At 43.5% G+C, this 16,112-nt stretch overlaps 1 protein-coding gene across 2 annotated transcripts in view; it reads left to right on the top strand.

Annotated features, from left to right (window-relative positions):
- CENPE (centromere protein E) overlaps positions 1–16,112 on the top strand; it is a 1,911,253-nt gene that overhangs the window by 511,354 nt on the left and 1,383,787 nt on the right. For both annotated transcript variants that reach the window (XM_085641421.1, XM_085641422.1), the window contains exon 31: positions 6,009–6,296. In XM_085641421.1, coding sequence (XP_085497547.1) covers positions 6,009–6,296 — 288 coding nt within the window. The remainder of the gene's footprint in view (positions 1–6,008; positions 6,297–16,112) is intronic.

The raw sequence follows: 16,112 nt of genomic DNA on the forward strand, positions 1-16,112 counted from the left end.
CTCTGCTGCCGTTCAATGAGGCCCTCACTGACGTTCTGCAGGGCACCTGGTCCAAGCTCTCCACAGTTCCTCCTGTGGATAGGAACGTTGCCAGGCGCCACCGCCCTGCTCCGGGCGACCCCAGTTTCCTGTCCCAACACCCCACCCCTGAGAGTCTGGTTATCCAGGCCTCTACCTCCCAATCCTCCTTCCCGACCGCTCCGCCGGACCGGGATTCCAAGAGACTCGAGCAGTTTGGCAAGAAACTGTTCTCGTCCCTTAGTTTGGGCCTGCGGTCTTTGAACACCGCCTGTCTCTTGGATTGTTATTCCCATTCTCTGTGGGATACGGTGGAGGACGTGCTGCCCCTGTGTCCGGAGGAGGTCCGGACACGTCTTACCCAGGCTTTGGCCGATGGGAGGGATGCAGCGCGGCACGCCATACGATGTGGGCTTGACACCACGGACTCGCTGGGTCGGGCGATTTCCACCACGGTGGCGCTCCGCCGCCACACCTGGATGCGGTCCACGTCATTTTCCGGGGATGTCCAGAACACCCTCATGGACATGCCCTTTGATGGCACTCGCCTGTTTGGTGAGAAGGTGGACAGTGCGCTGAACCGCTTTAAGGACTCCCGGGCTACGGCCAAGTCCTTGGGCCTCTCGGCTCCGCGGGCGCACACCTCCGCTTTTCGCCCCTTTCGTGGCCAAGGAAGGGGCGCCTCCTCACGTCCGCCAAGCCACCAGCCGCAGAACCAACCTGCGCGCGGTCGCGGACGTGGTTTCCGCCGTGGCGGATCTGGAGGACGACTTGGTCAGCCCACATCCACCCCGGCAGCATCCGCCTCAAAGCCTTCCTAGTCCGAGCTTTCAGGCCCATTCCACGCCAGTGGGCGGCAGAGTTCGCCATCACCTGCTCCACTGGCGGTCCATTACATCGGACAGGTGGGTGCTGCAAATCGTCCGAAGGGGCTACTCCCTCCCCTTCGAGACGACCCCTCAAGCCATGCCACCGCAGCACCACCGTATCTCGGGGGGGATCATTTGAATCTTCTCCGCGAGGAAGTTTCGGCCCTCTTGGCCAAGGGGGCCGTCGAGCGCGTTCCGAGTCCAGAAGTAGGTCGTGGTTGTTATTCCCACTACTTTCTGGTTCCCAAGAAGGGCAAAGGGGGCCTACGCCCCATCTTGGACCTCCGGAACGTCAATGCCTTCCTCCGAAAGGAAAGGTTCAAGATGTTAACCTTGGCTCAGGTTCTAGCTGCCCTCGACCCCGGAGACTGGATGGTAGCGTTGGACTTGCAGGACGCATACTTCCATATCCCCGTCCTGCCGGCCCACCGGCGTTACCTGCGGTTCACGGTGGACCAAGAGCACTTTCAGTTTACCGTGCTCCCCTTCGGCCTCACCAGTGCCCCTCGGGTGTTCACGAAAGTGATGGCGGTGGTCGCAGCTCATCTGCGCAGATCAGGGGTTCCAGTCTTCCCCTATCTCGACGACTGGTTGTTGAAGGCGGGCTCGCCCCAGGCAGTCGTCTCCCACCTCCAGACTACGGCGGATCTCCTGCATTTGCTGGGATTTTCCATCAACGTGCCGAAGTCACACCTGAGTCCCTCTCAGAAGCTCCTCTTCATCGGAGCAGTTCTCGATTCGGCGCAGTTCCGGGTCTATCCACCGGAACAGCGGGTCCGGGATATACAGGCCCTGATTCCCATCTTTCGGCCTCTATCCTGGGTTTCGGTCAGGCTAGTGTTGCGGCTTCTGGGGCTGATGGCCTCCTGCATCCTACTAGTGCATCACGCCAGGCGGCGCATGCGGGCTCTGCAGTGGGACCTGAAGTTTCAGTGGGCCCAGCATCACGGCAACCTGTCCGACCATGTCTTGATCTCGGAGGGCACTGCACAACAGTTGCAGTGGTGGCTCACGGACCGCGATTGGGTCATGGGCAGGAGCCTCTCCCTTCCCCAACCGGAGCATGTCGTAGTGACGGATGCGTCCCTCCTGGGATGGGGTGGCTATATGGGAGAGGCGGAGATCAGAGGCCTCTGGTCTCCGGCGGAGTCTCGCCTCCACATCAACCTGTTGGAGTTGAGAGCGATCCGACTTGAAAGCCTTCCTTCCCTCTGTCAGGGGCAGTGTCGTGCAGGTGTTCACGGACAACACCACCGCCATGTGGTATTGCAACAAACAGGGCGGGGTGGGGTCGTGGACCCTTTGTCACGAGGCTCTGCGCCTCTGGACGTGGCTGGAACACCAGGGCGTCACCCTAGTGGTTCAACATCTGGCGGGTTCTCTGAACGCCAGAGCGGACGAACTCAGCCGCCGGTGCATGATGGATCACGAATGGCGTCTGAACTCCGAAGTGGCGCAAGGTCTCTTTCAGCAGTGGGGAGAGCCTTGGTTAGATCTATTCGCCACCGAAGAGAACGCGCAATGTCAGCAGTTCTGCGCGCTGGAATTTCCAAGGCGGCACTCGCTCGGCGACGCTTTTCGTCACGAGTGGAGTTGCGGTCTGTTGTACGCCTTTCCGCCTATACCACTTCTGCCCAGAGTGCTGAAGAAGATCAGGCACGACCGGGCCCAAGTCATCTTGGTGGCTCCGGATTGGGCACGAAGATACTGGTATCCCGAGCTACTCAGTATGTTGACCGATCCCCCGATACGTCTGCCCCTTCGGGAGGATCTTCTGTCGCAGCAGCAGGGGACGGTCCTCCACCCGAACCTGTCCAGCCTCCACCTCCATGCGTGGAGATTGAGCGGCGGCAGTTGATGCCATTTGACTTGCCTCCTGAAGTCTGTGATATCATTCTGGCAGCCAGGCGTCCCTCCACAAAGACGGTATACGCCTGCCGGTGGAACAAATTTGTGGCATGGTGCACAGCAAAGGCTGTGGATCCCCTTTCCGCCCCTCTTTCTGAGGTTCTCCTCTTTCTTCTTTCTCTGGCCCGGCAGGGCTCTGCCCTGGGCACCCTGAAAGGTTATCTTGCTGCCATCTCCGCCTTCTTGCGGCTTCCTGATCAGCCTTCTCTTTTCAAGTCCCCTGTGGTTACACGCTTTCTAAAAGGCATTACTCACACGTTCCCTCCTGTCCCTTTTGTAATGCCTCAGTGGGACTTGAATCTGGTCTTGACATTCCTGATGTGCGCTCCCTTCGAGCCTCTTCACAATTGTCCTCTTCGTCTTCTGACTCTTAAGACTGCTTTTCTGGTAGCCATCACCTCGGCTAGACGGGTGAGTGAGCTCCAGGCTTTATCTTCAAAGCCTCCTTTTCTCTCTGTTCATCCGGACAAGGTTGTCCTTCGGCCTCGTCCTTGCTTTCTTCCGAAAGTGGTGACTCCATTTCATCTTGGGCAGTCTGTCACCTTGCCCACCTTCTTTCCGCCTCCTCATCCTTCCAAAGAGGAAGAGAGGCTCCACCGTCTGGACCCAAAACGTGCGCTCTCCTTTTATCTGGACCGCACAAAACCGTTCCGGGTGGACGACCAGCTTTTTGTTGGGTACGTGGGCGCTAAGAAGTGGAAAGCTGTGCACAAACGGACCATCTCTCGGTGGGTCGTTTTGTGTATCAAAATTTGCTATTCTTTGGCAAAAAAGGACCCTCCTGTTGGGCTGCGCGCCCATTCTACTCGGGCCACAGCGGCTACTACTGCTTTGGGACGGGGAGTCCCTTTGCAGGACATCTGTCAGGCGGCGACGTGGGCTTCGTTACACATGTTTGCCAGGCATTATTGCCTTGACAGCCAAGTCCGGAGGGATGGCTTCTTTGGCCGTTCTGTCCTCCAGGACTTTCTGGTGTGATCTTGGTTCGCAGACCCACCACCGGGGATGGTATTGCTTGGGTATCTATTCTAAGGTGAGGAATCTAACTAACGTGTTTCTTTCAGATGAACAAGTTACTTACCTTCGGTAACGATGTATCTGTAAGAAACATTAGTTAGTTATATTCCTCACCGACCCACCCATCCTCCCCGCTCTGCGAACTGACATCTAGGGTTAAGGTTGTCCTTTTCAGGCCCCTAGATTTTATTTTTGGCACCAGTGTCGGTCTTTGCATGGCTCTGCGTTCCTGGCGCGGAAAGCTATGTACAAGAACTGACGTCCGCGCGCGAGGGCGGCGTCTAAGTACTCCGACGTCATTCCGGCGCACGACGCCGACGACGGACGCGGAGCCGCAGACGACGCCTAGCGACGCGCAAGGGGTATTGCTGACGAAAAATCTTCCGGATCCAGTCTGACGCCTGGGGATATTCTAAGGTGAGGAATCTAACTAACTAATGTTTCTTTCAGATACATCGTTACCGAAGGTAAGTAACTTGTTCCTCAGGAACGTCAACCGCTTCCTCCGGAAGGAGAAGTTCAAAATGTTGTTGCTTGCTCAGGTCTTGTGTGCCCTCGACCCTGGAGACTGATGGTAGTGTTGGACTTGCAGGGCGCTTACTTTCACTTCCCGGTCCTACCAGCCCACCGGCGTTACCTGCGGTTCACGGTAGGCCACAAGCACTTTCAGTTTACCGCGCTTCCCTTTGGCCTTAGCAGCGCCCCTCGGGTGTACACGAAAGCGATGGCGGTGACGTAGCTCATCTGGGCGAATCCAGGGGTTCCAGCCTTCCCCTATCTCAATGACTGGCTGTTGAGACTGAAACGGAAGATTCAACATCAAGTTAACCCCCTGTGAAGAGAACAGAAAAGGGTGGGAGGTGGTGGGCATCTGGATATCAAACCAGCCTTGCATGGGAGACAGCTTTCCTAGAAACTGGTGGCGCTTCATCACAGCCAGCTGCGAGGTGATGCGTTATCACAGAGCGCTGCCTGATCATGGCAGGGACACCCCGTTACAACAGCTACGCACGTGTGTTGCGTTATAGGGAGACGTTATGCAATAGATGAGGCATAGTGAGAACCAAGCTTTCAAAGGAGTGCCTCTTAATTAGCAGCAGTTATGTGCTGAGTGCCCGTTAATCAGAACCAGCAATGCATAGGGCTACCGGTGTCATCCCGCGACACACCCACCATTTGCAGGCGACACAGTACTGTGTTTTGACACACAGTTTGGAAAGCTCTGGTCTGAAGGTTTTAGAATTGGTGGTTAGAGTATCCAGAATCCACCAGAAAGAGCATTTCCCCATGGTAATGAACTTTTTCTTTTGGACAATCTGACAGCTTCATGTCTCTGCGACAAATAGTATGTGGCATGCATTGTGAAATTACTTTCGTAGTTTAGATTTATTGATTGCAAAATGATACAGCTGTAAACCTTGTAGCCAATTTTCCTTTTACCTTGCATAGTAATTATTTTGAAAATGTAATGTTTGTATTTAGGAAATATTTCCCTGAGGTATAGTAGTAACTGCCTTCTAAACATAGAATTTTGCATAGTTTTTGGAATTGTTTAACTTTTTGCGCTTGCGTAAACTATTTAGTACAGCAAAACATTTATCACTAAAATGCCAACTTCTGAACTACATTGTTCTCTGCTTTTAACTTCCAACAACCAAATATGTAGCTTCATATTTTTTTCACTAAATATTTTCCTGTCCAGAAAAAGATGGCCCTTTAATGTAAAAAAAAAAAAAAAAAAGAAAATCCATGTCCTTTTAAAAGAAAAAACAAATAATGGTCCAAATGTGTATTAGGCCCCAACAAAGCCATTGTCAGGGCTTTAGTGACACTAGCATTACATGCTTGTTCTCATGCTATGTCATCACAACCACTCAATGGAATTATTAACCCTTAATAGCATGAAACGCTGGCTTTCGATAATACTTCACTACTTCTTGCTCCTCCCTTGTAGCAATTAGTTCCAATATACATTGGAAAGACTCCATTAATTTATAGAAGTCTTAATAAAACAAATGAGTTGCGCTTAGGCAAAGGAAACCCCCAAGGGACTTAGTAATCAATACACTTCCTTTAAGAAGTTGCAGACATTGCCTCTTCTTTTTCTTTTTTGTTTCTGAATTATTTTCAGTTTTTTAGAGTTTAAAAACAGTGATTATTCTAATGTCCGTTTTCATCTATTTTCAATGCCTTCAGTTGTCCTATTTGGTGGAAGAACTTCAACAGAAAAGTCAAGAAAAGGATCAAATTGTCTTGGAGAAGACGGAACTGCAGCTAAAATTGGCTGCAGAGGTGGAGCAGCTGAAAGAGCAATTAAGAGCCAGCGATTCTGCTCTGAAAACCTTCGAGGATGAAAAATGTAAAGTTTTACAGGATGCCACTGCTGCTTTTGCTCAAGAAAGACATACTCTGCAGCAATTGCAAGACAGTCTAAAAACAGAAAGAGATCAACTCATGGACGATATGCAGAAGAATTTTTTGCAGGTAACTCATTGTTTCAGAATTTGTGGCTCAGATAAAATTGTTTTATACTAAAACAATGCTTTGAACTGTTGACGTGGGTATCCAAAAATCTGAGCAACATTTCAGAAAAGGTTTGTAATTTTTAGTGTAAGTCCTTGTTTTATATTTTTACATTTTTAGGAACTAGATGTTATATTCTGGCTCCTGGTGTTTTTGTTTTGGAAGACACACAAGTGACACTTCTTAGACAACTGTAAACCCGACACAATATTATGTATGTATGATATGGTGTGTGTATGCATGTATATATATATATATATATATATATGTGTATATATTTGTATGTGTGCATATATATGTGTGTGCACTGGCGATTGAAGTTGTCCGTTCCTATTGTTGTGCGAGACTGCACATTTGGGAAGTTTCTTTGATATATATATATATATATATATATATATATATATATATTACCTACTGGCGGTCGCCAGTAGGTAGTTATAGTTAGGACCCCTTTTCCATAGGAAATCCGCAACATTCTATTTTGAATAACTTTGGCGCCGGTCGACGAATCCTCGCGAATTTCTCAAAATAGGTGGGGCGCTACGCTCCGCTCCTACCCTGAAAGTCTCGGGGGGGGTTTGTCAAGCGGGGGCTGAGATAAAAGGGGGGTCCCAAAACGCGTTTTTCCCATGCATTTTTCCATAGGACCTTTAGACAGGGCTACAGCCCGAACGGCTGAACAGAATTACTAGAAATTTGGCAGAGAGGTAGTCCTCAGGTCAAGGAAGTGCCTTTTGTAGGTTTGGTGTAAATCTGTTCAGTAGATTCTGAGAAAATAGCCTTTAAATCAATATATATATCTGAGCCAGCTTACGGTACGCTTACCGTAAGCTTACCGTACGCGTACGGTGGCGTGCGCGAGCGCGATTCTGATTGGCTGTTACATCTAAGTAAACATTCGAATCGGTCGAAACCAGGAAGCGGCGGCCGCCATTTTCTCTCTCGCACTCTGAGGGGGGGGGGCTGTAAATAAAGGCAAAAAACATATAAAGGGGCTGTTTAGACAGCGCCCATGCACATAGCCATGTTAGTTGAGTCCTCAAAGGCCAAAAACGGTAAATTTTTATTTTTTGAAAATTTCGCCGATTACGCTTACCGTACGCGTACGGTGCGCTTACGCTAAAAATTTTAATAAATAAAAAAAAACACTCTCTGTGCATGGCATATTATTGTCATCACTTACATATTAAATTTAACAGATTACCTATCACAAGGAAGCTCATAATATGTCCTCCATGTGCGCACGGTGCGTAACGTGGGCACGCGGTGCGCGTAGCGCACTGCGTGCCCACCTTGCGTGTACGGCACTAACTGCGTAAAGTGGGCGCGCGGTGCGCGAAGCGCACCGCGTGCTCACCGTGCGCGCACGGAACGAACTGCGTTAAGTGGGCGTGCACGCCACGAATGGCGTAAAGTAACTTAGCATTTAAAAAAACGTACAAATTCACTGAAAAAACCATAGGTTTCACACACGTTATAGTTAGGAATTAGCATTTAAAAAACCTTGCAAATTCACTGAAAAAACCATAGGTTTCAGACATGTTATAGTTAGCGGAAATTTTACTGATAAAAAACCAATGAAATTCCCCCGTTATAGTTAGTGCAGGCAACTATAACTCACGCGACCGCTACCCTGAAAGTCTCGGGGGGATTCGTCAAGCGGGGGCTGAGAAAAAAGGGGGGTCCCAAAACGCGTTTTTCCCATGCATTTTTCCATAGGACCTTTAGACACAGCTACAGCCCGAACGGCTGAACAGAGTTACTTGAAATTTGGCAGAGAGGTAGTCCTCAGGTCAAGGAAGTGCCTTTTGTAGGTCTGTTGTAAATCTGTTCAGTAGTTCCTGAGAAAATAGCATTTAAATCAATATATATATCTGTGGCAGCTTACGGTGCGCTTACCGTGCGCTTACGGTAAGCTTACCGTACGCGTACGGTGACGTGCGCGATTCTGATTGGCTGTTAGATCTTAGTAAACATTCGAATCGGTCGAAACCAGGAAGCAGCGGCCGCCATTTTGTGTGTTTCACTCAGAAAAAAAAGGGTGATAACTTGAAAAGGGGGCAAGGAAGAGAGTTACAGACCCCCTAACATTTTAAAGGGGGTCAAAGAAGGACAGAAAAGTATAAAAAAAAAAAAATTATTAATTTAAAAAAAAAATCGCGGGGTACGCGTACGGTAAGCTTACGGTAAGCTTACCGTACGCGTACGGTAGAAAAAAAAAATAAAAGAAGAAAAAAAAATCAGATTTAAGTGTTTAGATATTAGGGGGCTCTAAAAAGAGCCGTTGTGTTTATGAAGTGATTAGATTTTTTAGTGGTACCTACAAGTAAGTACCGACGCAGAGTCTAAGGTTCAAGAGGAAGACTCTGTTCCCTTCATCAGTGAAGTGTACACCATCTCCTCTATAAATGTGTTGCATGTCATAACGCAAGTTGTTGTGGTAAATGGAACCCATACCATAGTCTCGGAGGAAAGCAGAAACAGATTTGTTGACGTGCTTTCTTGCTTTGTCAATCTGCGGACAAAATTGATTGGACCAGTTCCATTTTTGCCTTTGGCATATGTTAGAATACACAAAGGCAGTTTTAGGGAAAAGTGAAAACAGTTGTGCAAAGGTGTCCTTCATAAGCATTTCCAGACCTACCCCAGTCAAAGTGCCTAGGTCATTGCCACCACAGTGCACTATTATGAGGTCAGGGTGTTGGATTTGCATGAAGGATTTCACCAATGGCATCAATTGGTGCCACTTTAACCCTCTCTGACCAATCCATTTAATGTCTACATTTGGCAAAGCAAGGTCACTCACCATACCTCTTTTTTCTGCATACTTTTCACTCCAGAAGACATAGCTGTGCCCTACAATCCACACTGTGAACATCTTCAAAGGAGATCTGGATGCACTCAGGAGGTGTATTTCAGTAGAATGGGAAAAATGAATGAAAGACAGTTTGGAAATGGAGGCATACATATTTTTTTAAAATAAAAAGAACTGATTGGCTGTTTGATACCATTCTACAATAAAAACTAGGCTGTATGTGTAAATTTATAGAAGCATGTTTTGTATTGGTACAGAAAAATGTGTTACCAAAGAACAGTACTATGGATTTGCTGTTAGGTTTGAAAAGTCAAGCACTCTTGCTCTTTGAAAATGAAACATTGTGTGGTGAACGTCTGACCTAACTCTACACAGCAGTGTTTCAAGAGCTGTTGCTATGGTAGCAGGCAGAAGTCAAGTTGGGGGAAGGGTACTAGGCTGAAGTCAAGTTGGGGGAAGGGTACTTTTGGAAAAGGGTTGGGTTTTCAACCAATAGAAATGTGTGATTACATTTGAAAAAAAGGGGGAAGCACTGAGATTTGAAACTAACATGTATATGTGTGGAAAAAGAGAGGGAAACATTGCCATTATCTGGTTCTGCTGAGAGGAGAGAGGTGTACAGAACAGAGATCCTGGCTCTGATAATCTGCTGTTTGAGTGCCACATTTCTTTCACAACGAACTAATTTTAAAGGTGAGTTAAGAGTTTGAGAGGGGATGTATATGGTAAATTAAGAAATGATTAATAGAATTGGGATTCCTTTTGTTGAAGTTGTGTTTATCATTTTGTGTTTTGGGAGAAATTTAAATGTGAGGAACATGTAAAATATGGACTATGTTTTCACCATAAATTAAGATGTACTGGTATAAATGAGGAATACTTTTAGGGTTTGAGGTTGCAGTCAGTAATGCAAATACATTCAGCATCACTAAGGCTGGTTGCCCTTGCTGGAGTGTAGTCAGTCACCCAGGTTACAGATGTTGCTGGTCTCAAAAAGCAGTTTGGACATGTGCTTTTTTCAGAATCTGAAAAGTGGATTCAAAATGTGTCAGACTGTAAAAGTACTTATCACTTGCAAAAAAAGCAGTAGGAAGTGTGCTTTCCAATTGGCAAAGAAATTTCGTTTTCTGCCTAATTTCAAACCATGACTCTGTGTGCACACAGGAATTGTTTTTAGATATTTAATTTGTGAAGGTGTTATTGTGATTTTCACTTGTAGGAAAGGGGTACTTAGTATTTTAAGATTTGAAAAGATCATAAAAAATGTAGTAATATATTTAAATAAAATAAAGGAATTTTTTTTTTGTTTTTTTCAGGTATTGCTGAAGAGCAGTGAACAAAATTTAAGATGCCTACAAAATCCAGACTAAGGAAAAACCACAAAAAAAAACTATATTTGAAGACAACTGGAGGACCCAAGTTAGTTGAAGATGCTCATGTTGGGAAAAAGAGAAAGTCTTCTGGTAAGCAGACAAAAGATTTTTTAAAGAACATCTTCAAAAAAAGGAAAAATGTACAAAATGTCTGTACTGGAAAGAATGTTTTAAATAGAAAAGAACAGGAAAAAATTGAGCATTTAGTTAATGCAAATATACCTTCAGAAACAATAAAGATTAAGTTAAACAGAAAAACAGCGTTTAAAGAGCTACGTAGAAAAATGTTTCAGAGAAGAGTTATGTCCAATTTGATAAAGGATGTGAAGAAATATAAGCAAAAGGCTAAATTTTACAAGACAAAAAAAGAAATTGAAGCCATTGCAGCTAAGGCATTAGAATTAAAAAGGAAACTATTCATTTTAATTTTGAATAGGATGCGTACATTAGATAAAATGGTTAATGTACTGAAATCACAAAGCAAAAGGAAAAGAGTAGTGAAAAGAACAAACTTTTGTAAAGTGTTTTTAGGAGAATGGATGCATAGTTCAAGTAGTGAACCTTTTTTTAATGAAGAGAGTTATTTTCAAAGTAATAGTTTGCTGCATGCAGTTGACACCAGAGGTCGTGCTTATGAAGTGAAAAATGGTTGTATAATGGAGAAGGAGAAAATGGTTCCAAGAGATGAGGTACAAGTGATGGCGGATGAGGCTATGGGGAGACGTCCTAAAGCCCCAGTGTACACTTGGAATTTTAGTAGTATTTGCACTGTGCGTCAGGAATCTATTGATACATTTCGTGAGTTTCTAAGAGAATATAGTAAAAAAAAGTGTAAAACAGAAGATTAAGGTGCTTCAAAGTCTAGATCCATGCAGAGTGAGAGAGAATACTGGTTTGCAGGGTCATTCTCTGGCTTGTCTATCTAGAAAAGTGTGTAAAAGTGTTTTTCATCATTTTAGGATGCTGGCTGTTCATCATACTGAAATGAGAAAGTTTGTGAGACGGTTGTATTTTGCTAAAAGTCCAGCAATAAAGTTAGATGAATTGAATAGGGCTCTGTTCCGTGGATCGGTATCAGATGTAGAGAAGGTTACTGATGAAATTCAGTTTTGTTACTTTGGTCCTGAACAAGACAGTGCAGAAAAGGACACAGTAAATGAGGAAGAAGTGGAAGAGAATGTAGAACCCTCTGTAAGTAAGACATTTAATGATCACATAACAAAATTTGCAATAATCTCTAATGAAAGACCAAATATTACTTGTATTTGTTGCCGCAGAACTCATTATAGAAAACAAACCAGGAATGTTGATCTCTACAGAAAAAGTGAAAATGAAGATAATTATAAGTGGAAGGGTTTTGCCACATATATATTTCTTGAAAATTGTTTTGAATTGGGTGAAGATCAGCGTATTTGTAAATACTGTTACAACAAGTTAGAGGAAAATAGAATGGCGACCAGAGCTGTACATAATAATTTAGAATTGGATGTTATTCCTGCCGAACTTTCTGAATTAAACACTTATGAGTCTATACTTATTCAATGTGTTCATCCGTTCCAGACCATAGTACGTATGGAGCCCAAAACTGGTAAATTACCTCCTTCAGATTTACTGAGAGGTTTAAAAGGAAGAGTGGTGTATTTGCCCTTGGATTTGAAAAAAAATATGGAAACTATTGATGCAGATACTTTGGAAAGTGAACCATTAGTTATTCTGGTTAATGGTGTACCTACAAAGAATAAGAAGATTTGGCAGGAGCTGGTAGATGTACGGAAAGTACAAAGAGCAAATTTGTATTTGAAAAGGAATAACAAATGGTATGAATCAATTTATATAGAAGAAGAAGAAGAAGATTTACAAGAAGACACAGAAACACCAACTGGACAAATTGAAAAAGTGGACAAGTCAAAGGAAGAAGAAATTTATGAACATTTTAGCATACATCCTCTTCATTCAAAAGAAGTTATGGGAGACAATATTGATCTGTTTCAGATGAAGAAAGCAAAAGGAACTCCCGTGAGTGTATGGGAGGAGAGCTTGGAAGCTCGATGTTTTCCCCAGCTGTTTCCTACAGGAAAAGGAGGACGATACGATGAACGTCCAGAACAGATTCCAGCTTCTGAGTATCGAACTACAAGACTATATGCAGAAGATCCCAGATTTCGACAAAGTATTCCTTATTTGTTCCATCTTTTATTTGAAAGTGACTTGTCTGCATTATCATATGCAGTAAATCACATTTTAAAAAGTGGAGTACATTTACAAAATGTGTCTGCTAAGGATTTTATGGAGAAAGTGCAGCACCGAGATGATCATTTGGAAACACAACTGATCAATCTGATGGCTTGTCAGCGTGGGACAAATGAATATTGGTACCGACGCCATGGTGAATTAAAATGCATGTTAAGGAATTTAGGAACACCAACATGGTTCCTTACCCTAAGCTGTGCTGAGTACGCTTGGGATGATTTACTGGATTTTCTACGAGAGGCAAATTCAAACATTAAAAACATCGAATACAAGACAGCAGGAGAACTGTGCTCATTGGATCCGGTTAATGTTTGCAGATATTTCAATCATAGATTTGAGGCTATGATGTCCTTCATCTGCAATAAAAAAAATCCACCTCTTGGAGAAGTAGAGGATTTCTTTTGGAGAAAAGAGTACCAGGCAAGAGGTGCTCCTCATATTCATATGCTGTTGTGGATCAAGGATGCCCCAAAGTTTGGAACAGATACTGATGAAGCAGTGTTATCTTTCATTGAAGAATATGCAACATGTGCTATACCAAAAAGCACAGAAGAGAAAAAGTTAAAGGAGCAAGTTTTACGTTTCCAAAGTCATCGGTGTGGAAAATACTGTCGACGGAAATACAAGAGCAAAGATAAATACTACACTAAATGTCGATTTGGATTTCCTAGACCTGTTCTTTCAAATGGAAGAGTAAACAGTTTTATGTCATCTGTGAGACATACTATTACAAGAAAATCACCTAAGAATACCTACAACCTTAAAAGAAAAGAAGAATCAAAAAATATAAATGACTACAACCCAGTCATTTTATCCATGTGGAATGCTAACATGGATATACAGTATGTAGCTGACAATTCCATTGCTGTTGCTCGATATGTAACGTCTTACATTACTAAATCTGAAAAAACTGAATTGAAAGAAATGTGGGAAGAGATTTCTCACGAGAAGACTGTCAGTAAGAAGCTGTACAGTTTCAGTTTAAAGATGTTATCGCATCGAGAAATTGGATCCTACGAATGTTCAGATAGGTTATCTTCTGCAAGTCTCTACTCGAAATCAAGAAGAATAATTTGGGCAAGTTTAGGCCTTGCAGCAATGAGAAATCGGGTACTGAAATCTGTTGGAGAAATTGAATATTTGGCCGAGAATGACCCAGAAAGTACAGATATTTTGAAATCAAACATGTTGGACACATATTATCCCAAGAGAAGTCATCATCTGGAGAACATGTGTCTCTATGAAGTGCTGCAGAACTACATTTATTCACGGAAAGCCGCAGAAGACATCAACAATGGAAAATATAAAGTCATTGGTGAGGAAGGATGTTTGGTGAAGCAAACAAAAGGAAGTTTGATAAATCACAGGAAGCTGAGTTGCGACACTACTGACAAAAAGGAATTTTACTACTTGGCTCTTTTACAGCTGTTTAAACCATGGCGTACAGAAGATGAACTACTGGGAGAATTTCAAAGCTATGAAGATTCCTTTAATGCTTGCAAAGACAGCATACAATGCAGTACATTCACAACTTATGTGCAAATGTTAAATGAAGAAATTGAACAGGAAACTACAATTGCAGCTGAAGTAGCTAGAGACAGTTCTCAAGACAGCCAAAGTTCAGGAACACTCAGTCAAGATCCCCTAGGACAACCAATCGTTGAAAATGAAGCTGCAATAGCCATGAATGAAGTGGAAACGACTATGAATCAAGCTCAAGAAGAATTTATAGACTTACCAAATTTTGAAAGACAACTGAATGAAGAGCAGCAACAAATTTATGAAGAGATCCGAAACAAAATTGATCACGGATTACTACATGAAAAAAAAGAGTGCTCATGCACATCATTTCATCCAATCAGGATGTATGTAAGCGGACAAGCTGGAACTGGAAAAAGTTTCTTAATAAAAGTCATCAGAAGCTACCTACAGCAAAAAACGGATTCTACTTTGTCTTGTGTGGTTACTGCTCCAACTGGGTTAGCAGCATATAACATAAAAGGAATCACCTTACATCGTTTGCTAATGTTACCAGTGGAGCATGAGAACAAAATACAATACCACAAGCTAACTGGAGAAGCATGCTTGGAAGTTTCACGAGTATTGAAGAAGATGCAAGTTCTCATTATTGATGAGGTGAGCATGGTATCAAACTTAATGCTTGCCTTTGTGCATTTAAGAATGCAGCAAATTCTAAGGACAGACTATGACGTGTTATTTGGTGGAAAACATGTCATAGTTTTTGGGGATCTTCTACAGCTTACTCCAGTTAAAGGACAACCAGTGTTTAATACTGTGACACATGAAGACACAAAGAAGTCATTGGGAAGCATTGGTAATGCAAATATTTGGTCCTTCTTTGAGTACAAGGAACTTACTACTAATATGAGGCAAGCAAACGATGAAGAATATGGAAGTATTCTGAAAGATATCAGGATTGGACTACTGACTGAAGGTGGCACAAAAGCATTAGAGTAGGTTGCTACATAATTTATTTCCAAAGGAAGAAATAGTTGCAGAGAAGATATACAAGAACATTGCAGAAAAGAAAAGTGTCATCTGCTTAATGCCAACTCTACGTGAATGCTCAATATTCAATGAGGAGCTTTTGAAATTGGAAAAGGAAGATATCAGGAAATTGGAAGCAGTGGACAAAATTCAGGATGGAAGAATTACTATCACATTAACAGGCAAACTGAAAAATAAATTGGATTCACTAGAGAAGAACATTTCAAACTGCTGGATTAGAAACAAATCTATGTTTGCATGAACTGTAGAGTATTTTTAAGGAGAAATTTGGATGTGGAAAAAGGTTTAGTTAATGGAGCTATGGGACGAGTTGTGGGTTTTATTAATTATCAGAAAAAAGATGGAATGGAATGTTTAAAAATAAAATTTGATCAAATAGAAGAAGTTATAGACATTTGTCGTTGTTCAGTTCGTTTCATGCTTGTGAAAGACTTATATGTACAAAGGAAACAGTTTCCGTTTTCTCTAGCATATGCTGTAACTATTCACAAGTCTCAAGGATTGACTGTAGATTGTGCTTTTGTAAACATTGGTTCAACTGTGTTCAAAGAAGGTATGGCTTATGTAGCTTTGTCGCGAGTGAAAACATTATCTGGTTTATTCATGATAGACTTTGATGATTCAAAAGTTAGTGCTGATGCAAATTGTGTAAAGGAGTATAATAGATTAAGAAGAACCTATGCTCCTCATTTAGGTCAGTATCCTGTGTTAGAGAAACGTGTAGTTTCTCGTAAAAGGAGAATTGAGAATATCTGTAATGAGGATGTAGAGAGGAGGAAAAAAAAGAGGAGTGATGTAATTGCAAACAAA

This window comes from Triturus cristatus, chromosome 2_2, assembly GCF_964204655.1.
Source record: "Triturus cristatus chromosome 2_2, aTriCri1.1, whole genome shotgun sequence".
Classification (NCBI taxonomy): Eukaryota; Metazoa; Chordata; class Amphibia; order Caudata; family Salamandridae; genus Triturus; species Triturus cristatus.